The sequence below is a fragment of the Glycine soja genome, chromosome 7 (genome assembly GCF_004193775.1).
Source record: "Glycine soja cultivar W05 chromosome 7, ASM419377v2, whole genome shotgun sequence".
Classification (NCBI taxonomy): Eukaryota; Viridiplantae; Streptophyta; class Magnoliopsida; order Fabales; family Fabaceae; genus Glycine; species Glycine soja.
The window spans coordinates 8,782,970-8,805,508 of NC_041008.1; the positions used below are offsets into that span (position 1 = coordinate 8,782,970).

At 32.7% G+C, this 22,539-nt stretch overlaps 4 protein-coding genes across 5 annotated transcripts; 3 read left to right on the forward strand and 1 right to left on the reverse strand.

The window, feature by feature from the left end:
• Window positions 1-682: 682 nt before the first annotated feature.
• Window positions 683-2,106, forward strand: LOC114417691 (transcription factor MYB62-like). The gene is made up of 3 exons (XM_028382783.1): window positions 683-870; window positions 1,012-1,141; window positions 1,300-2,106. The coding sequence occupies exons 1-3, from the start codon at window positions 708-710 to the stop codon at window positions 1,940-1,942; spliced, it is 936 nt and encodes a 311-aa protein (XP_028238584.1). The 5' UTR covers window positions 683-707; the 3' UTR covers window positions 1,943-2,106.
• A 2,118-nt stretch (window positions 2,107-4,224) lies between these two features.
• On the forward strand, window positions 4,225-6,634 carry LOC114418617 (40S ribosomal protein S7-like). 2 transcript variants are annotated; one of them, XM_028384053.1, is made up of 6 exons: window positions 4,225-4,351; window positions 5,188-5,270; window positions 5,378-5,451; window positions 5,536-5,659; window positions 5,945-6,127; window positions 6,302-6,634. In XM_028384053.1, the coding sequence occupies exons 2-6, from the start codon at window positions 5,196-5,198 to the stop codon at window positions 6,419-6,421; spliced, it is 576 nt and encodes a 191-aa protein (XP_028239854.1). In that variant the 5' UTR covers window positions 4,225-4,351; window positions 5,188-5,195; the 3' UTR covers window positions 6,422-6,634. The 2 variants fall into 2 exon arrangements, with proteins under 2 accessions (XP_028239854.1, XP_028239855.1); XM_028384054.1 differs by having other exon boundaries at window positions 4,274-4,346.
• A 1,981-nt stretch (window positions 6,635-8,615) lies between these two features.
• On the reverse strand, window positions 8,616-11,009 carry LOC114418618 (putative receptor-like protein kinase At4g00960). The gene is made up of 5 exons (XM_028384055.1): window positions 10,670-11,009; window positions 10,279-10,489; window positions 9,942-10,179; window positions 9,711-9,861; window positions 8,616-9,170 (listed from the first exon to the last, which is right to left on the reverse strand). Exons 1-5 carry the CDS (start codon window positions 10,868-10,870, stop codon window positions 8,808-8,810), a joined length of 1,164 nt encoding a protein of 387 aa, XP_028239856.1. The 5' UTR covers window positions 10,871-11,009; the 3' UTR covers window positions 8,616-8,807.
• Window positions 11,010-14,837: 3,828 nt separating this feature from the next.
• LOC114418619 (AMSH-like ubiquitin thioesterase 1) lies at window positions 14,838-21,609 on the forward strand. The gene is made up of 14 exons (XM_028384056.1): window positions 14,838-15,204; window positions 16,286-16,350; window positions 16,491-16,566; window positions 16,639-16,818; window positions 16,956-17,050; window positions 18,188-18,293; window positions 18,378-18,424; window positions 18,679-19,027; window positions 19,206-19,295; window positions 19,640-19,702; window positions 19,799-19,873; window positions 20,064-20,126; window positions 20,485-20,537; window positions 21,159-21,609. The coding sequence occupies exons 1-14, from the start codon at window positions 15,082-15,084 to the stop codon at window positions 21,331-21,333; spliced, it is 1,560 nt and encodes a 519-aa protein (XP_028239857.1). The 5' UTR covers window positions 14,838-15,081; the 3' UTR covers window positions 21,334-21,609.
• The last annotated feature ends 930 nt before the right edge of the window (window positions 21,610-22,539 follow it).

The window sequence follows — 22,539 nt, forward strand, 5'->3', positions numbered from 1 at the left end:
CTTTCACATGAATTAATGGTGGTTGGGTGGCGTGGACCACTTAAAGTACTTGACCTATCCCAAAGGATTTTCTCTAAAAATACAAAAAGATATTTGTAAGGGAAAAAAAGTCTTTTAAATGAATAACGGGATATTAATTAACAAAATCACATATAACAACCTACAATTCAGGTTCTTGGTAATGCAAGGTCGTTCACAGCATACAAAATTCTAAAAAATTTCAATAATTTTTATTCGCAAGAATGTGATATTAACTGAATAAAATATTGAGAGACGAATATGGAGTACAACTCAAGTGAATTTGTTCTTTGAAATAAATAACAGTCAGGTTCCAGCTATCAACTTATATAACCTGTCTCCTGTTATCGAATAATGTAACCAATGACTATATATTAGTAAGCTGTATTTTTGTTATTCTTCTAGGAATAAGGTGATTCTGTGCAACGAACCTATCCAACTTTTAATGTTTCACGGGGCAGAGACCATGAAAAGTAAATGGAAGCCGTAAAATGGAATTTATAACAGCAGTGATAGGCTTTTTCTGTCTTTAGAAAAAGCAACAAAGTTCATATTGTTCACATTGACAAAATCCCCCCAAAATATGTTGCACTGTATATGAGATTCAAATCATGTGTACTTATATATCTTGTGTAGGCTAACTTGCATACTCATTACAAGTCCCTTCATGGTGTTTTGAGTTTTGATCAATGAGACTAGCCATGTCTACTCCTTCCAAGAGCATAATCTGTTCAAGTGAAGATGATTATGAACTTAGAAGAGGGCCATGGAGTGTTGAAGAGGATTATCTTCTCACCCATTACATTGCCAATCATGGTGAAGGGAGATGGAATTTGCTTGCTATACGTTCAGGTAATCCAAGAAAAACTAAAAAAGAAAATAAAATTTTCTTGTTGCTGATACAATATTTGTTATTTTATATTTTTCAAAACATTTTTTTATGCCAATTCTGATTATTTGCTTTAATTTTTGTGATGGCTAAATTATCTCAAGGACTAAGGAGAACAGGTAAGAGTTGCAGATTGAGATGGCTCAATTATCTAAAGCCAAATGTTAAGAGAGGAAATTTAACCTCGGAAGAGCAGCTTTTGATTTTTGAACTACACTCAAAGTGGGGCAACAGGTGCATATCACATAATTACTAGTTTTGTGAAACTATGCTTATTCAGCATCTTTTGATTCTTAAGAAAGAAGCAAAACTGGCCACTATCAATATGCTAGTCAATTCTAGCATAATATCCTTTCTTTGAATTCTTATTTCCTCTTTTGTGATTGATGTAGGTGGTCAAAAATTGCGCAACAGCTGCCAGGCAGAACAGACAATGAAATCAAGAACTATTGGAGAACAAGGATTCAGAAACAAGCAATATATGCGAAATTTGAGGATCACAGAAGAGCAGGATTTGTAGAATTTGTCAAGGGTCTACAGATGACAAGATGTCTTCATAAATCACAAGAATCATCTCCTTCGGCCATGTCAACCCAAGACCAAGCAATTCCTTTACCTTTTGATGGTGTTACTGTTCCTCATTATTCATCATTTGGGATTGGGACAACACCAACAATACAAATCACTTGCCATGGAGATCTCAATCATTTGAATCAGCATGAGCAGAACTCAGACTCTGAACACCACAATAGTTCATGCATTTCCTCTTCAGAATCAGCAAATATCCCAAATATGAGTCAGCCTTTTGGATACACTACTAGTCAATTTCAGGCCTTAGATAACTGTGACTTTGGCATGTGTTTATATGATGGCTATAGCATAGATAACAATTCCTATGACAGGGATGCCTTGAACCTGACAACCACAATGGTTGCTGGGAATCTGGAACTCCCAGTGTTTGATTGCCAAACATTAGAAACCAATAGGCTAAACAAGGAATTTGCAAGTAGCACATGGAGCATGGATGAATTATGACAATTTAGGAACATACAAAGATTATCATTTAGATTCTAGAGTATCTTTTTAGAACCACTCACTATCTCTTTTATAATATGTAGTGCTTGTCATTAGATAATCGATTATTCAATAGCTTAGCTATAAATATAAATGTAAAGACTAAAGAGTAGTTGTTTTATAATTTATAGGACATTTGGACATGTGTCTTTCTCGGATTTTACTTTTTTAAGTATTGAAAAGATAAAATAAGTAATTCCAATTGATATACCAAAATATTTATAGTTTGTCGTGTACATGTACATATGCGGTGAGTCGTGAGTGCATTTACATAATGAGTTGTATAGTTGAGACTTGAGAGGGAGTTAATATTCACAAGCCCATAATATAAAATTTGGAAAATTGCGTGTAAATAAAACCATAACACTAACAAAGATTTAATAAATTTCATAAAAATGTAGACTTTCTGATTTTGAACAGCCAAAACCTGAATTTGATTCTAGGACAACAGTTGGAACTGGGAGGGCAATAAAAGTTCATGATAGCAAAATTGAAAAAAAATTGTCTTATGTTTGGCCTTGATTTTATATGGCTTGAAAATTATTTTAAAGTTAAACTTTAAAATAAAAGTTGTTTGTCAATTTTAGCTTAAATCCTCTAAAATTAAAAGATTCATTTCTTCTTCTCAGATCAATTAGTTTAGGATGAGAGAGAAAGAGACTTACAGTGTGTTTGAAAAAAAAAATTAAAAATGCGGAGGATTGTTTAAGTACATGTTTGAGGTGACAATGCGATAAAAAAAAATGTCTTACCTCAATAAAATCACAACAATAAATTATTGCTTCACAAATTTCACGGTAACACCATAATTTTGGAAGAAAAAATCGATTCTTTATCTTAGTCAAATACTCACGGGCTCTTTTTTCACTTTTGGATTTTAAAAATTATTTTCTAAAACAATTTGCACAACAAAACAATCAATTTCTTATTAAAAATCTCTTAAGTTTAAAATATTGTTTCCTAAATAAGTGTTAAAAAAACAGCAATATTCGGGAGACATTTTCTCACGTTTTTCTTCTATTTTCTCTTATTCAACCTTTTTCTTAATTTTTTTAGATGACATATTTTCCAGTGGAGATAATTTTATTTGAGGTGGTTAAGAACATTATGGCAGCAAAACTCTTCTTCCAATTGTTTTTTGTTTTGTTTAAATCACATGTGTCTTTTAGTGAAGACAATTCAAGTCGGATAAGATCGTTATTAAGGATGAGTATATGGGTCAGTCCGGTCTGTTTAAAGTCTGTCTCGTGAAATCTATGCTTTAAGCAAACCAGGTAAATCTGTTCCGTAAAATAAATGGACTTTTCTTAGGTCCATACCCACTCCGTCAAGCCCGCGAACAAACAGCTGCTTTACGGGTTCAATTAATAATTACAAATATAAATAAAAAATTTTGATTGTTTGGCATGACCACAAGCAAGAGAGAGGTGTGAAGTAGGGAGGCGCAGCGTGCAAGAGAGGTGTGATGTGTAAAGAGGGGTAACACGCGCGAGCTAAGGAGGAGGAAGTGACCTTCTCGCACAGTGTTTGACCGGGGTAAGGGAAGTGCGATGCGGTGTTGATTGGGATAGGGAGGTCGCACCCAAGCCAAGAAAAAGAAAGTGATGTCGTGGGCCTCACAATAGAGTGAGGATCGGGAAATGAGACATGCAGCAGCGTAAGGGTTTGAAAGGGGAGACTATGGAGTCTAAAGGCTTAACTCTCAACTCAAATACTTAAACTATATAATTTTTATTTTAAAATTAATTATCTTATACAGGCTACTCGCGAGCCCGCAAATAAAATTCATTAAGTCTTCAAACTTAACAAACCGGATTCAAGTATTGCTTATAGTTGTATGGGCTTGTAAAAAAAGTATCTATAACTCGTCGAGTCTCCAAGCTTAATGAACTAGCCTATAGACCTGAGACCTGAACCTATATACCAACTCCTAATCACTAAAAGTGACAAAACTCTCCATCCAATTATTAATTTGAACAACCTTATATAATATTTTGAAAACTAAAATTAGCTTTCTGAAAATAGAAAGAAATACACCCTAATATGTGGGGGTTATTTTTAAAATATACTTTTTTTAAATTATTTTTAAGAATTTTCTTCCAATATGTTTTGTCTAAAGAGAAGAAAAGTTAGAAAGAAAAACTATATCAAACATATTAAAAACAATGATTAATCGAACGGCCATGATACATAGTCTCTCGCGCGGAATCCTAACCGTCAATGTGTACTAAACACCCAATCTGAGTCGTTCATTTAATCTTTATAACCTAATCTAATCCCCAAATTAGGGTTTCACTGCCGCGAAAACAGAACAGGGACTCACTCTCTTCGCAGCGGCACTCTCGGTGGCTTTCATCTTCTTGGGGTGAGGTAGGATTCTGACACCCTTTTAAGATTTAAGTCACTCTGCAACTTCTCAACCAAAATCAACATAAAACGGAACAAAAATTATAATTTTTAGGTTCTTTGTAAAATTTGTACATTTGCGCAATGTCTGCCATGAAGAATCAATTGATGATTCTGTCTTGTTTTGTTAGGGTTATAGGGAATTTTCTCTAGAAAAAAAGGGTTTTCTTTTTTATTTGTGTTTCCGTGAATGAGATTCAGAGACAAGTAGCACCTTTACCATTATCTGGCAGTGATAACAATTCTTAATTTCTATGTATTCGTTAACTGTAACCTGACATAAGTGACATGAATCTTAGTCTTAATTGCTATGTCATGCTTTATGCAAACTATTAAGTGTTGTAAGTTGTAACCATGTTTTTGGCATTGATTCATAGATAGATGGCTGTTCATTTTTGTCCCATTATGTATTTTTTAAAAGGGATAAGCATATAATATAACTTTCAAATTAATGATTTAATTTAAAAATCAGTAAATGACAATTTTATAAAAGAAAGTGTAAGAATGTTGTATCATTAGGGCTGTTGTTGTCATGACAATGCTGAGAATATTTGGCTTATTCATGCTGGATATGTTCTGTAATCTGGCTGAAATTGATGGGAGATGTAACTAGGAATTGATGGCGTCTCGTGATCAACTTGTTTCTTCATTATTTTAGAATCAGTATGGTATTTGATGTAGTTTCAATTAATCTATTAACTTGATGATTAGGCTTGTGCTTGTTGTCTGTTTACATATTGAACTTTCATTTTGTGAAACTTAGACTACAATATTCACCTAATTCGGTTTTTTGTTTACAGTTGTCAAGATGTACACATCGAGGAAGAAAATTCACAAGGATAAGGATGCTGAGCCAACTGAATTTGAGGAATCAGTTGGACAGGTTTATTTTGGTTCTTTATAGTATTGTTGTTGCTGTAGTCTGGAGTTGCTAATCAGTTTCAACTTTCAAGTGAAATGACCAACTAATTTGTTAATAATTTGTTGCAGGCATTGTTTGATCTAGAAAATACCAACAATGAGCTGAAAAGTGATCTGAAAGATTTATACATAAACTCAGCTGTGTAAGAATGTGTCTTAATGGTTGTTTGTGTGAAGATAATAAGATCTTTGCTTGTCTCTTGACTATCATCTTTCATGATCTACAGCCAAATTGATGTTTCTGGCAACCGAAAGGCTGTGGTTATCCATGTCCCCTACAGACTAAGGAAAGGATTCCGGAAGATTCATGTCAGGCTTGTGAGAGAACTTGAGAAAAAGTTTAGTGGAAAAGTATGAAGAGTCATGTCCCTTTGTTTTCAATATTCTTTCACCAGACTGTTTCTGCACATTCCTGTCAGCTACTTCTCTGAAACACTATTCTACTCCTTGTTGGGGATGCTTGTTGAACTTTTTATTCTTTTCAATCACTGTATTTTACTCCTTATTTAGCTAGTTGTTTGGCACAAGAACATTAGCCATAAAAATTGTCTCTCTTTTCCAGTCACCTACAATTTTTTTTTTTTTAAAAATGTGATGCTTTATTTTGTTATATATTAATGACCCTTAAACTTGTAGGATGTAATCTTGATTGCCACCAGGAGGATAGTAAGGCCACCAAAGAAAGGTTCTGCTGTTCAGCGCCCCCGCACCAGAACACTCACTGCTGTACATGAGGCAATGCTGGAAGATATTGTATTGCCTGCTGAGATTGTTGGAAAGCGTGTTAGGTATAAAATTGATGGTTCCAAGATTATGAAGGTAAAGATTATAGCCATGGAACTTCTGAAGTTATTCTTATAGTCTTGTTGTGTTAAATCAGCCAGAGATTTGAATAAAACATCTCTAGTTAACTAAAGTACCAAACTAATGGGAGCATATGCATCCAATATCAGAAAAATACTAATGCTTAAATTGTTTTCCTTGTCTGGATAGGTCTTTTTGGACCCCAAGGAGCGAAACAATACCGAGTACAAGTTGGAGACTTTTGCTGCAGTATACAGGAAACTTTCAGGCAAAGATGTCGTGTTTGAGTATCCTACTACCGAGGCTTAGGTTCTATTTGTTAGCTTTGAATTTCTTCCTGAATTACATATGGTGGATGCTGGTTTTGTTAAGTTGGCTTTAATTCTGGATTTTCTTTAGTTACTTATAGAAAATACTGTGTCCTGGTTTATCAATGTAGAATTTGATATATTTTCTTGTAACATCCTATGAATCCGTATTTTTAAGATTTTAACATCCTATGAATCCGTATTTTTAAGATTTTGTCAGTGTTTTGTTCTGGAATGGAAGCGAATCTGTTTAGAAGTTGTATTCTTCACCATCTTAACCCCATGCCTAACTGCCTAAGGCTATGGTATAGATTGGTGGAAGGAGGTAAAATCAAGTGAAATGAATATTAGATCGTGAATAGCACCTTAGACCTGTTAATGTAGGTCCAAACTGGCAATGACAGGATAATTCAGTTGAGGATAAATGTTGATAGAAGGTAATTCTTTGAGCCATTGACACAAGCAAATAAGTGACAATTGTAGATTGACATGGCTACATATGGTTTCTTAGTTCAAGATTTATATAATGATAATAGAGAATTGCAACTTAGAACTCATTTTGCGAAAGGGCCTCCAAATAAACAAGATAGGAGGAAACTTAAGAAGAGTGAAGAGAGAATGAAAATCACCTTCGATTTCTTATGCGAATTGCACTTTAAAATGTTTACGAGAACGGAGAAAAATAACACGTTGGACAATGGATATGTTAATTTAGGTCTAAATCGAAAATGAGGTTAACTCAATAAAGAAGAAATATAGTAATAGAAGGTACGATTATTGAGATGTTGACACATAGGTAAATGAATTGGCGTGGCACCTAATAGTAGATTGACGTGGTAATGTATAATTCAGGATTTTTATATTACAAATAAATATACACATAAGATAATTTAAGAGTAAACTATATAGAAAAAAATTTTAAATTGCTGAGATGAAAAATAGACATTTCAAAATTAGAGAACAAAAAGTGGACAATTTTTTTTTTAAAGTAAACTTTGAAAATTTTAGAAGAGTAAAAAACATATTTTACCCATAATTTATTTAATCATGCGGAGGGGGGAGGGAATTAATAGAAGTTGCTCATTTACACAATATCCCCGTAAGTAGAGAAAAGAAAGGAGAAAAAAAAAACTCTCCAAATTAACTATTAAAAAAGGTCTTGACATAAATAGGTTTTCTCAAAATTTATCTTTTTACGGATTAAAATTACGATTGATTCGTCTAACCAACCCCATTTAATAAAAGCACACTTCTATTTGTCCCGTGAACCTAAGGAATATTTTCTTGCAAGTTTTGATTCAATATGAAGCATCTCCTTCTCATTCCCTATTTCCATTTTTGAACCCCAAAATGGAGACCCCTTTGAGCTTAGTCCCCACTCTAATGATATATTAAACTGTCATTATATTATTGACTCATTTAACCAACCTATTTAATAAGAGCAAACATTTCTATTGTCCCGTGAACCTCAAGGAACATCTCTTATTCCATATTTGCATTTTTGGACCCCTTAATCCTAATAGAGAGATCCTTAGTCACCAGTCACCACTCTAATTGTCCACCCATCCGTCTTCCAAACTATAGTTAAATTTTTTTGTATTTGATTAAAGTTGTGCATTTAATAAGTAACATTAAAATTGCAAATCTTTCATGAAAATTTGCAGTCTCAAATTTTCTCCATCTGAGCTTTTCTCCAGTCTTTGATTAATTATTTGCGACTAGTCTATAGTCCGAGTAGGCCAACTCTGTTTTTTGGAATGTTCCAGAAGAATCATTGAAAGATGAGTTTCATATCATATTACAATTACATCCCAAATTAGTTCAATTATAATTTATAACATAAGCCCTTCATTGTCCGTCACAACCGATGATCCTCATGCTTGTTATCAACGAATTAATATTCAAAAGTAATAGGTGATTTTCAGAGTGCAATTAGAGTGTAATTAACAGAGAAATAAAACAAAAAGGAACAGAAACTAAATAAAAAAAAATAAGATAGTAAGAGAGAAATGATGATTTATGGAAGTAGTTATAGGATTAGAATAGGGAAAAAAAATGTGAACACTAATCATATTTTTGGATGAAAGGATAGAAAATAGGAAGAAAAGAAAACACTAGATAATGATATATTTTATTTTGTTTGGTAGGAGAGAAAGAGAAAAAAAAATGAAAAGAAAGATTGATTACTATAGACAAAAATGAAAATTTTTCTTTCCTTCAATCCAAACGGAGGGTAAAACCTCATCTCTCTCTCTTTTTATATATAGTTATAGGTTATACATAAAATACATCAAACTATTTCTACTAATATAAAATCGATATTAGAAAAAGAATACCCTTAAATAAATAGAGATCTTCTATTACACCCTATACAATATGAATGGAGATCATCTTCCTTCATCAAAAGAAGAGGTGGATATAGAATTTCTAGAATAATCCTCTACAAAACTACCACTACCACCTGAGACCCTGGTAGCACTACTAGCATTGGTATTGGTCAAAGCAGAAGTTGAGGTTGTATTCCAACGTCCTGCACGACCTTGAATTCCTGGTTTTCCTGGTCTTGGCAAAGTGAAGGAATCACTTGAGAGCATGAGATTAACATTATTCATGTCAGGTCTTTCAATTATGCTTGCTTGACAGCACAACAAACCTAGCTGAATGCACATTGCTGCCTCATCACCATTATATCTACCAAGGGTTGGGTCAATTAAGTCCATTATCTTCCTTCCTTGATAAAGCGACCACGCCTACAAAATATAATGGAAAAAAAAATGAAGGGTCAATGAAATGGTCACATATTATGCTTAATGTTCATGTAAATTCCCTTTGACCACGTAAGTCAATGAATAGTGATTGATATACACATTGTTCCATAAAATGCAGGTTTTGTTGTCCAGTTCATATGGAAGATACTCTATGGTGCCATGTCAAAGCAAAAATTTCACTTTGTTCACCAGCAAAGGGATGAACCAAATCATATATATGATTGCAGATGACCAATGACAAAGGGTCTTACTACCTTAGCACATGTAATTGCGCTAAGCCGCTAACCTTATATATAAGAGAATGTCAAGAACAAGTACCATTATATTACTAGCGACACAACAGTGACAACACACTTCCATTTTATTAATCCTTAGCATAAGCTTAGAAAATATGCATTTTTCTAGTTATTAAAAATGCATATTACACCAGCTGACCGGTTAATTTATAACAAAAATCTCAGTTCATGAGCTTAATTAGTCCATACTAGATTCACATTCATGCTTGCCATCTGATCAACTTACATAGCTCAGGAGATCTGCCTTTTCTGAACCAAGCTGCATATCATGGTTTTTTCTCCCACTAACTATTTCCAACAGCAGGACTCCATAACTGAAAACATCTGTCTTCACAGACAGATATCCATGCAATGCATATTCAGGGGCCATGTAACCACTGCATTAATCAAATATAAAAAAGCCATAAGGATACCTACACCTGAATAACAAACAACAAGAAGGGAAGAATCTACTCACTGTGTACCAGAAATCCTAAATGTCTGCATATAAGTGTCCTCCCCAGGAAACAACCTTGCCAAACCAAAGTCCGAAATTTTCGGATTTAATTTCTCATCCAGCAATATGTTACTAGCTTTAATGTCCCTGTGAATAATTCTTTCCGGGGCCTCTTCATGCAGGTAGAGAAGTCCTCTTGCCACACCTGTAACTATTCTAAATCGCGTTGCCCAGTCCAAAGATGAAGACCTTCTCTTATCTGAAAATTATGTTATAACTGTTGTCAATCAATCACTGCCCACAAACAACTACAAAACAACGGTAAATAAATAGATAAATAAACGTCTCTTCTCAATACCAAACAGAAAGCGATCAAGGCTTTTGTTAGGCAGATACTCATATACAAGCATCTTTTCAGGCCCTTCTGCACAACAACCCAGTAATGTAACCAAGTTCTTGTGCTGAATTCTGAGTAATAGCCTGACTTCATTGGTGAATTCTCTATCTCCTTGCCTAGATTCCAATGACAGCTTCTTAACCGCCACTTCTTGACCATTTGGCATCAATCCCTGCGCAAAGCATGCATAATTTAATTAATTACATAAACATTTAGTCCTGAAATTTTAACAATAAGGTCTAATTACTGATCTTTGGCAATCTCATGACTATAATATTTAAGAATTTAACTATAGTAAAGTGGTATGTTACTAATGGAATTAATTTGAAGGGGAGAAAGCAGAAGAGGGTACCCTGAAAACAGGACCAAAGCCTCCATGACCTAGCCGGTTGATGTCGGAGAAGAAGTTGGTGGCGAGTTGGAGAGTGTGGAGGCCGAAGATTAGGTCGAAGGAGTCGCCGGGGTGGTTGCGATCTACGTCGTCGTCATCGCCGTCGTGGAAGGCTGCGCCGCCCTTGTGCAAACAGGGGCACAACCTGCGGAGGAAACTCATGGAGGACAAGGCAACGTTGTTAATTTTCCGAGGTGTCAGCACAGACTGTGAGGTTGACTTTGTCCGGTCATAATACTAGTAATATCTAGCGCTAGTCGAGTCCTTAATCTCAATGTTTAGTTTACCAAACCAAAATGTCTTGTCTATCACAACTTCATCAAGTATACGTTGCTTAGTTGTGTTCTCGTACGAATTTTCTGTCAACTACCATGCAATCTACCGGTAATTTTAATATTTTATAAAATAAAATAATAAAATTAAGTATACATAAAGTAGAAACTATATACTTAAAACTTAAATAAAAGTATTAAAAAAGAAAATTTTAAAAATAATTATATTAAAGTAATTCAAATAATATTTTTTTATTGAAGGATACTAACACTACTATTTTACATGTACAAACATTATTTATATTTATAAATACTTGTATAATGTAAAATGTTATTGTTTGTATATTATTTAAATCCATCTTAATTACCTAAACTATTATTTTATGTTAGAATGTGAGGGAAAAAAAGGAGTGTGTAAGTGTAAATATAGTTAATAATGTATTTTTTATTTAGCTAAATATAAAATGAAAAGATGATTTCTAAGTTCTAAAAGTAAAGCTTTTGTTAAAAAAAAAAAAATCTAAAAGTAAAGCTTCAAAATATCATTTTCGGTCTCCTCTTTTTACTTTTTAAGTTTTATATACTTCCCCTCAGCAAACAGAACATCAGAATATTGCAAGTCTGCGATGCTCTTTTTGTCTGCTTCTGAATTCTTTGTTGAAATGCGTGGTCGTAGTTAAATAAATAATCAATTTTCTTAATGATGATATTGATTCAGTCAAACATGATTAGTACGTTTGGAAATAGTAGTTGCCATACGGCAATTGCCCTGATAAATTGTTTTCCGATGCATGCTTTTACAAAAAATATCAAAAGTTCCTGTGACACATTTCGATAGAAACTAAAAACATCCAAGGGAGGTGCATGCGAACACAAATAAATTTTACTTATAATATTATATTATGGCTATTTGAGTGGAAAATTACCTCATACAATGATCTTTAAGTGTGTGTAATAATTTAATTTACATGTAAAATTTACTTATTTGAGTATTAATAATAATCTTTAACTCAAGGATTAATTAACTTTACAATTTTGTATGTTGGGTGAAAAAAAATGGAAAGAGAATATGCAAGTAGGAATTTAGAAAGTATGTGATTGGATGAACGTTATCAAAGATTTTGAAAGGAATTAATCAATTTTACAAAATTTATTTCCAAGTGAAGTAATTTATATTTAAATATTTTTACTTTGAAAGCAAATTTAATATGAAACTTAGTGTAAATTCTTCAATTTAACTCAAAAGTTGCTTTTTATCACTTCGAATGAAATCAATATTTGGAGGGAAAATTAATTTTATCCAATAATAACTAAACATATATATTTTTACTGAAATTAAATTTGATGAGAAGCAAAACTCAATTTTGATATTTTGTACTGTAAAACCAAGTACACACTAATTCATTTTGTCCCAGTTCATTAGTCTTTTGTGAACTTCCTTTGACCCATTTCCACAAAGGGTGCTCCTTTTGATATCAAAGTATATATATTGAAACAAAAAAAATACATAATAATGTATCGCATTTTTTATATATTGAAAGAAAAATAAATACACAATGAACAATTTTTTAGTTATTTTTTTCCTTCAGAATTTCAACTGGCGGGACCATTGTTCAAAGAGTTATTTTATAGAACAATTTCTTGAGGCACTGGAATTTTTTTATTAGAGTTGATAATTTTTTTTTCATATACACGGATATAAAAATTAAGCATATGTTTGGGTCTTCCTTCAAATTAAAGCACCTTGAACATACACCCTAAACATACATTTGCAAAAGGAGCCCTTTGTAACTTTGGGATTCAATGTACTTATAGAGGTGGCTAACGCGGGTTTCTAAACATTGACTAAACCCTTGCCTTCTTTTTACTTTTTTTTTCTATTTGTATTCTTTTTTAAAAACAAAAAAATCTTTATGTGTCAACACATTTATTCAATTTACTGAAGTTTTACCTAAGAAAAATTGTACAAGATTCTTCAAAACTGAAAAGATCAAATGAATTGATTGACCGTTCGCGAGGTTGATTATCTCATAAAATCATAGAAGTTTCAACGATTCAATTCTCAATCCAATAATCAAGATTATTAGTGAACGAAAGAATGCAATTAGGCTATGCTTCAAAGTGATAATTCTTAATTCGATGGTTAAGATCAGTAAAAAAAGAAATTGATGGTTAAGATTATTAGTCAATGAAAGAATTCAATTTGACTATCTAATTAAAATTATGAAAACGTTCATTGGGTCATACGGGGTTGTTCGTACTTCTTTCTAAAATTTATTTTGACAGGAAGTCGTGTTTTTCCTTTCCTTTTTCTTTCCCCTCTTTTTTTTTTAATACATTTTAGTGTTTTTTATAAGAAAAACTATAGTCCATAAACCATATGTGAATTTGAATAATAAAAATGAAGAATAAGACTCTCAAGAGTAAGTTCATATGTAAAGTAAGTAAATAAAATGATTTAAAAAAAGTAAATAAATAGAAGACATTTAATATTTATGTGATTTAATTCAAGACACTCCAAGACCCTTTAACTCTAAATTTTAAAAATTTCAGCATTCTCTCTCTCTCTCTCTCTCATTCCTGTTGAAAGTGATTCTCAACAATTAAGTAAAAACATATATCTCAATCCTTTGAAACTATTCTCCATCTTCCCCCCCCCCCCCCCCCCCCTTCTCCCTTTATACATTCTTCCTTACTTGTTGTAAAAGTTTAAAGAATAAAATGCAATCTTAAGAAAACTCAAATGGTGTTAGTATACTAATATGTAATTGGTTTGAATGACACTAGATTTGGGTACTTTAAGTAAAATTTTAAGTTTAATTCTTATGTATAAAAAATATTATTAAATGAAAAAACTTATTAAAGATAATTAATTAAATTTTTCATAAAGATTAGTTATTGTCGAAATTAATATATATTTTATAACAATGTTATGATAACCTAAAAAGTGGTGTCAACATAATTTACTCTTTTTTATCTATTAAAAATAAATAAAATCCCCATAAAACCAGCATGACAAAGTTTGCCTTTTTGATAATAATCTATAAAATTTATATTCATGATCCTTGGTGTATGTTTTTGGAGATGAGAGAGAACTTTTTTTATAGAAATAATGAGAGAAAAGATTATTATACAGATAATATATGATAGATTTTTGAATTGGTATAGAATTAATGATATCTAAAAAAATTATTTATACTCTTGTTGTTGCATGATATTGAGTATTGATCTAGTTCAGAGGGAGATGTGGACGTTTTCAATTGTTTTGCCGAGGTTGTTACTTATTATTGGATGGCAACGTTCTCCCATAAAAACTCTAATTTCCAAGTAGTAATTACTAGTGTTTGGGACAAAATGTATCTGAAAAAGATTATGGGTGTATATATCATGTCTAAAAAAGTGAGATGTTTGATGATTAACTAAGGTGACGCGAAACTTATATGATGGTTTGGGGATTAAAGGAGAAGGAAAAAAAAATAATTATAGGTTCAAATATTTTTTATTAATAAAAATTAATAAATTAATAATTAAAATTTTAGCTCTATTAAGAGAAGTAAAATTGTGACTGATATTTCATTTTTTTTTTCATCTCTTCAGTTTAGTTATCATGATCAATAATAACCAAATTGAATCCTATCATATGATCGAAATCTATGCCATATTTAGAATAAAAACCAATACTAATTTTATTATATATTTATAGTTCAATAAGCTAAGTTAATAATTTTCCACTCAAATAATTTTTTAATCCTCAAATCTGAACATTAATCTGTACCAATCATAAAATATTTTACTGAACTCCAGCTTGTTGAAAATTTATAATATAAAAAAGGGAGAGAAAATAAGGATATGGCGACGCGGGAGCAGCCAAACAGAGCCTGAAGCAACCTCGCGTTGCCATATTTACCCTCACAACAATCACAAATTACAAATACTTTGCATTCATTCACCCTTCTTCTTCATCCCCTCAACTCGATCTACGCCGACATAGATGATCGATCACTGATAACTTCGTCCTCCCTCACCTTGCGCAGTGTTGATGTCGTTGTTGCGTTTCTAGGAAGAAGAAGACGACGACGAAACGCTGCGTTTCGAGAAACGATGAGGTCTTCTTCTTCGGACAGGAACAGGATCAACATCGCTGCCAGTGCTCAGAAAGTCGATGTCGATAACCGAATCTCTCTCCGATTCTACTACCGCATCGCCGATAACATCCTCCGACAGGTCCTTCTGTTCATCTTCGTGCTATTTTAATGTCTCATCCATGAATTGGAAAGAAGAACCCTATATTTAGATAGATAGAGTCTAATTAAAAATATTGTTTTTGTCTTTTAAGAAAAACTTTAACAATTTTTTAATAAACATGCTTTCAATTCATAGATTTTATTGTGCGTGGAATGGAAGGATGAGAGATTGAGAGAGTGAGAGACAGTGCAATCTGCACTGCTGAATAGCTTTTTATGAGATACTTTATATCATAAAATGCAATTTTAAATTTGAATATTGTTCACGTGGATTTGGTCTTTGAATGAGGGTGCAGAGACTTTGATGCCAAAATACCAGAAGAGTAGTGGTATCAATGAGTGAAAAAAAGAAAAGCGTACTTGAAAGGGGAGGGGTTCCCCGGTGTGCATATAGAGGTTTTGAAGGCAGCATGTTTTGATGGGTCATAATGTGCCATATGTTTGTTAACTGTCGGATGCTCATGCTAAGAATCAGCAATAGGCAAGTGGATCACACTTAGGTGATGATGGGATGCAAGGTCCATACTGGATTACTGGTGTTAGAGGTCCATGTAAGCAGTTAACCCTGGGGTGTGGTCAGAAATCGGTCATGTCCATGGTCTACTCCGAGCTATGTAGTTGGCTGGCAATTGTGCTGGGGTGCATTGTTGGCCAGTGGTAGGCCGGACTGTTTAGGCTTGGTCCACGTCTGGAACAAATACGTAGGCATATTAGGTTATGTTCATCAATTTTTGTTAGTATTTAGAATTTAACATGAGATAGCAAATGAGATTTCGAGATAATGTTAGTGATATAAAGACTGACGTGCATGAATGTCATTATCGTTCATTGCAGTTATTTTATAGTATTATGCGGGATAGTTGAATAATTATGCATTTTCTTTGCATATTTTGTGCATTTACTAATTGTCACTTGTGCTATTTTTTTTTCTATTCCAGAATTTATTGTCTTGCTTTAGTTTTGATTTATATCTGGAAAAGTTCACGTGGTCATGATGTGTTCTTGATTGTTTGGTTGCTCTGCGTGACCCTAAGCTTCAACTATTGGTTTTAACATTGCAGGCCGATATCTTTCGTGCAGAGAAGAATATTATTGACCTATATGTCATGCTTTTAAGATTTTCTAGGTAACACAAGGTGGCTCATATAATTATTTGACACATTATATTTGTCTTGAGTTTAATGGCTTAAAATGGCTTGACTTTATTATATTTGTTACTTTGTCATTAAACTGCATTGAGGGGTCATTCCTTTTGTTTTGTTTTAGTTTGGTGTCGGAGACAATACCACGTCACCGAGACTATAGATCATCTCCACCAAGGCAGAAAGAATCATTGAAAAAGGTTAATTCTTGACACTCTTCTCCAAATGAAAATTTGTTGTTATAAAATCTTATTTTCAATTTGCCACTGTAGAAATTGTTAATTTCTTTGAATGAACTGGAGAACTTGAAACCAGTGGTCCAACAGAAGATCAATGAGCTTAACAGCAAACTTGCATACCAACAAAATGGACAGGGAAAATTTAGTTCAAATAATTCACTGGATTTTTCTCCCGTGAAAAAGCAAACTTCGGCTAGTTATGGCCTAATAAAGGTAAAATTTGTTGCATGCAAATTTAATACAATAAAGGTTTCCATTCATAAGCGATAATCTTTCCCTAAAATCTTTTCTGTTTTTTGCTCCTCCTGAATAAAAGTCTTGCATCCATATGTTATTGTATATTTGACCAGGCTGTCAGGCCTACTGCTGGGGAGTTTGTTTACCAAGGATCAAGGAGCCAACCTTTCTCTTATGTCAGGCCTGTGGAAGAGCATGCACGAAGACTGTAAGTATTGGATTCATACTTTCTAATGGTGATACGTATTGCATATATTATTGCGGTTTCTTTTATCATAGGAATGAAGTTACATGAAACTATCCTTCATCTTTTGGTTGCTTTCTAATATCATATGATAAAACTTCTGTTTGAAAGTCAAGTGCTAGATGGTCTTGTGCAATGTTAGTAGTGTGACTATCTACTTATCTGAATTTTTGTTATGAGAGTAATTCAGATTTGCTTGTTTCTTTTACATTACTCTGTTACTTTTTCAATATAAAATTTGATCTAGTTAAGTAAGCAAGAATTGAACAGTTACAATATTTCCTTTTCCTGGGTTATACCGGCCATGGGAGAAGAATTGGGATCAAATTGTGAATCGGAAGGCCTATTTTCCGAATCACGAATTGAACTGTATCGTGAAGCTTAGGATTCATGATCAATAGTAAAGAACAGTATCGTATTGTGATTTGTACGATACTGATAACTATGATACTACCAGCTGGTTGAAATTCAATTTATCTTGTAGCAAACAGAACAGAGTATTTGGGGTCTATTAGCGGATACATTTTGAAATCTTAAGATGTCGGGGGATATGATTTCCTGTTTCTGAATTTCATTGAAAACCCTTGAAAAAAGTTATGTCAGTCAAAAACTTTAAAAGTAAAAAGAGATTTTTACATTTGTAAATAAATTAAAAAAGCATATATACCAAAGGATTATGGATTCGGTTCATCTTTGCCTTTGTATTCTCTTGATTGTAATTCAGTACACCTAGTACTGTCTTTTATTATAAATTAAATTCTATTTTTGCTGTGCAAAAAAAACCAAAGGATTATGGAAATTTTTGTTCAAAAATGAGTTAATGGAAACATATATATATATATATATATATATATATATATATATATATATATTTTTTTTTTTTTTTTTTTATCTTCAAGAACTAGCAACCCAATAAAGCAAGGTTCAATGGTAAATTCAGTTTAAGAATTGCTTATCACATTTGATCTAGTAGCACTACTCAAAATAAAATTTTAGGCCATGCCTGTCTTTTCAGTCATTTCATATATTACTTCTCCTGCATTTTTTGGAAAAACATTGCTGGACTAAGAACTCCCTTGCATTTTTTCTAACCTTTTGTAGATCTCTAACTCTTCCACCTCCAAAGGAAGAAACTCTCTCTAGACATTCTATCCTTGGTCCCAACGGGCTAAAAGGGCAGTGGAGACCACCTATCATTGATAAAGGGGTATACTAGTTTTTATCTGTATGTTTCGATTCTATTCTATTTGAAGATTGTCCTGACTTCTCTCTCTGAATGTGGATGATGTAGATCAAGTATCCAAGCAACATAGATCTGTCTCCTGTTGAATTACCAAGGTTATTGTCTATTTTAAGCTTCTACAGTGCTTTTCTCTATTTTGGCCTTGTAGTTTTTCTAAGAAAAAAGTGTTGTATGTCAATTGTAGCCTTTTTAAAAAGGATGTAACTATGTTTTAAGTCATTTTTTAAAAGGATTGTTTGGTTCATTAGAGCTCAATGTTTCAAGAGAGTGTTGTCCATGATGCATCTTTAGCTGGTTTATCTATTTATTTTTATATTGATTATGTCCATCTTACTCTTGGAACATACAGCCTACAACATTCCTTGGAAGATGAATCTCTGAAAAAGAAGGATAACAGCATTGCAGAACACCATAAATCAGAGTTAGATTCAATTCTAACCCAAAGTGAGGACTGCCAGCCCCATCCCCAACCTCAGCCTCAGCATGATCAGGAGCCTCCTTCTCTTATTTCTTTTGAGACAACTGAAACCTCTGCTCAAATAGAAGTTATCAGACAACCTTCTCCTCCACCCGTACTTGCTGAAGTACAAGATTTGGTCCCTGCAGTGTCACCTTGTGTTAATGAGGCAGGATGTAAGACAGAGATTCCATCATCAGATAGTTCTGTTCATGTCGAGGCTCCAATGCAATTGCACATTGTGAGTCAATAACATTTTCTTTTTTTATGTATGATTTTAGATTGATACTTTTGGGAGGAGACATAGCTAAGTTTGTGTTGAGTATTTAGTTTCTTCAAAAATAGTTACAATTTCTAAAATATTAATCATTGACAATTTGACATTATCCTCTGTTCTAATAATTGTTTCTAATTTGCAGTCAACTGCTTTAATGGAGAGTTTTATGAAGCTTGCCAAGTCAAATACAAAAAAAAATTTAGAGACTTGTGGTGTCCTTGCTGGTTTGCTTGTAAGTTTTTCACTTTTTCTTTGTCTTAAAGTAAATCTATAAGCAAAAATAGATCCAAAAGGGTTTTGGGATCCAAAAATTGAATTTTGCATTAATTGACTAAAAAAATTATTAACTACGTTTTGTATGGTTATGATCTTGTGCTAACACGATGGCACTTTTCTTTTAACTTTTTCTATTTGTTATGGATCAACCTGTCATATGCATGGTATATTTATATGTACTAGCTTGTAAAATTTTCCAGAGTTTAGTTGGGCTCCGATGGTTTAGTCTCTCTTGTCTTCTATATTTTATGTTCAACTGTTAGATACTGATTGGAATTTTGTTTAACACATGATCTGCAGAAAAACAGAAAATTTTATATTACTGCCCTTATAATCCCAAAGCAGGAGTCAACATCAGATTCTGTAAGATTTCTTTCACTATAAATCTTTTGGGAGATATGTATTATTATTATTATTTATTCTGTAAATGTTAAATTTATTATTGTCCTTCCTGAGCAGTGTCAGACTACAAATGAAGAGGAAATATTTGAAGTGCAAGATAAACGGTCTCTTTTTCCCCTTGGGTGGATCCATGTGAGTTTTCAAACTTTGTGTTTGGTGAAACTTATTCAGGTTGTGGAATGTAGAATGAAATTTATCACTGGGTAACTGCAGTCTCACTTGATGTATTGTAAAAATACAATGTTTATCTGAATTTCTTATATGTTAACTTTGTTAGTCTTCCATTTTTGTAATGCTGAAATATATTATTCTGAATTTCCAGACACATCCTACACAATCTTGTTTTATGTCATCAATTGATCTGCACACCCATTACTCCTATCAGGTGAGTTCATTAATTTTAATTAATTTTTATGGACATTATTTGCTTTGCCTTTGGATATGTATAATATTTGCTGTTTTCTTTGTAAATGGTTGAATTGAAGAGAAAACTGGAGAACTACTAATGATGGAAATGTTTTATACATTAGTTATATCTCTAAATTTCTGTACTATTTTTTATGGAATCCTATTATTGTAACTAGCCATCCTAGAGTCAGTTTTTTTTATCTTTTTTTACCGAACATATTAATAATTCATATAGAACAGTTAAAATATATATGCAAAAATCGTTTTCTTTACCTTTGCTTTTTAATCAAACTCTTACACATTTGTAACGCTTCATTCTTCTATTGTTTCTTTAGATTATGCTGCCAGAATCTGTTGCAATAGTTATGGCGCCAAGAGATAGTTCGAGGTAAGATCACATCTCAGAGATGTTTTGATGTATGGATGATAACAAAAAAACATCTCGATAACAGAATTAAGTTGGTGATATCAAATTGACAAATTCCAAAAATTATCACAAGTTTGCTTTATTGAAACATGACCTTATAATTTAGGAAACCTAAGCCGTAATAAAACTTGGAAAGGAAGCGAAAGCATTTTGGAATAATGTAACATACGTATTTTGGAAATGTTAGCAGAACTCTAATTCTATGATAGTTCCTAAAAATACTTAATAATCCATGTTCCAAGCAAAGAGTAAAATATTTGCTATGAAGAATACATTTAGAAAACAATTTTAGTCGCTTCCCTATTATTTGGCATATTATCATATTTACGCATAAAACTGGAGATAGGTATCTTATCATATTTACGCATAGAACTGGAGATAGGTATCTTATCATATTTACGCATAGAACTGGAGATAGGTATCTTATCAAATTTACGCATTAAGAGGGTATTGAATTTCGAACATTCTTTCAAATTTATTTGAATATTTTGGTCTCTGAATATTAATGTGTTATCTGTCATTCAGATATTTTACCTACATATTTTGTAACTACTCTTTGTCAATTTGCATGTACTTCTACAGAAACCATGGCATTTTTCGGTTGACAGCCCCTGGTGGAATGTCTGTGATTAAACAATGTGATCAACGTGGCTTTCATCCACATAGTCAGCCTCCAGATGGTGGTCCGATTTACAAGACATGTACAGATGTATACATGAACCCAGATTTAAAATTTGAGGTAATTGATCTTCGATGATAAGAGTTATGCTCTCTGTCATTGTTTATAGACCAAGCTTTTCTCCTATATAGGTTTTACTTTTACCATTAATTCAGCCGTGGCCATAAAGAATGGCCCGGCTGTGTTTGTAAAAAGAAATCTTGCTGGTTAGCTGTTTCTTTTTTGGGTTACACTGATTTGAGCTTTTAACCGCTGTGCTGCATGCATGGTCATTTGTATTAATATCAAACTGTTTTACCCATTGGTGTATATCAAACTTGTGAAGATCTAACCGGTTTTTGGTGATTCTGTTTTTTTTCCTGCTTAATATAAGGATTTGTGATTTGATAACAATTTAAAACAATAGTCTTTTTTAAATAAAAGAATTATATTAAGTTAATTTGTTATGTTTATAGTTAATTTTACTTTTTTTAAGTATATATATTGCACAAGCTGGCTGTTTTAAGTACAACACAGATGTAAACTAAGAAAATATAACCTACCTATTTTGCAAACTAAACCAGTCCAACCTGTTAAAAATGTAAGCCGACAAACCGTAAACAGGCCAGGCCAGGCCATTTACCCACTCAAGTGTTTTTTTTTTTTTTTACAATATCGACCAATTAAAAAACGGTATATTGTTCTTCCAATGTTATTTTCATTAATCTTCTTAATATTTTATAAGAAAATAAAAATATTCAATATCTTAAAATATTAATACTTGCTTAATTTAACAAATAAGAAAGCTAATAAATTATTACAAAATTTAAAATAATATGATTACTTAAAGAGAGATGGAATAACATGCAGTTCTAGAGTCTTAAAACTTAATGCTAAAACAAAATTACTATTCTCCCATCATATAAGCTAACAAAAAATCATCTGTGGTTCTATATCTAACTAAACATTTGTACAGCTTTGTACATTCTCATCCTTCCGTCTGTCATGGTTAAAGTCTAGGAATCCTCATAAGTCAGTTGGATGGATGAGACTTGGTAAGTTAAGAACATACGAATGTCTGGTACAACGTGACAATACCTGCATATTGAAAAGATGGAGCACATAAAATATGATCGAATGATTGATGAAAGGTTGGCTTTCATGGATTGAATGTATTGTTCCCAATCCACCACCAGCTCCCAGTTAAAACAGTAAACTATGGAAGTACCGTCGAGGTTGTAAAAAAATGTAACATACCATGCTTCCAACCTCGGTTTATCAAAATTCTCCAGCATAAACAGTATA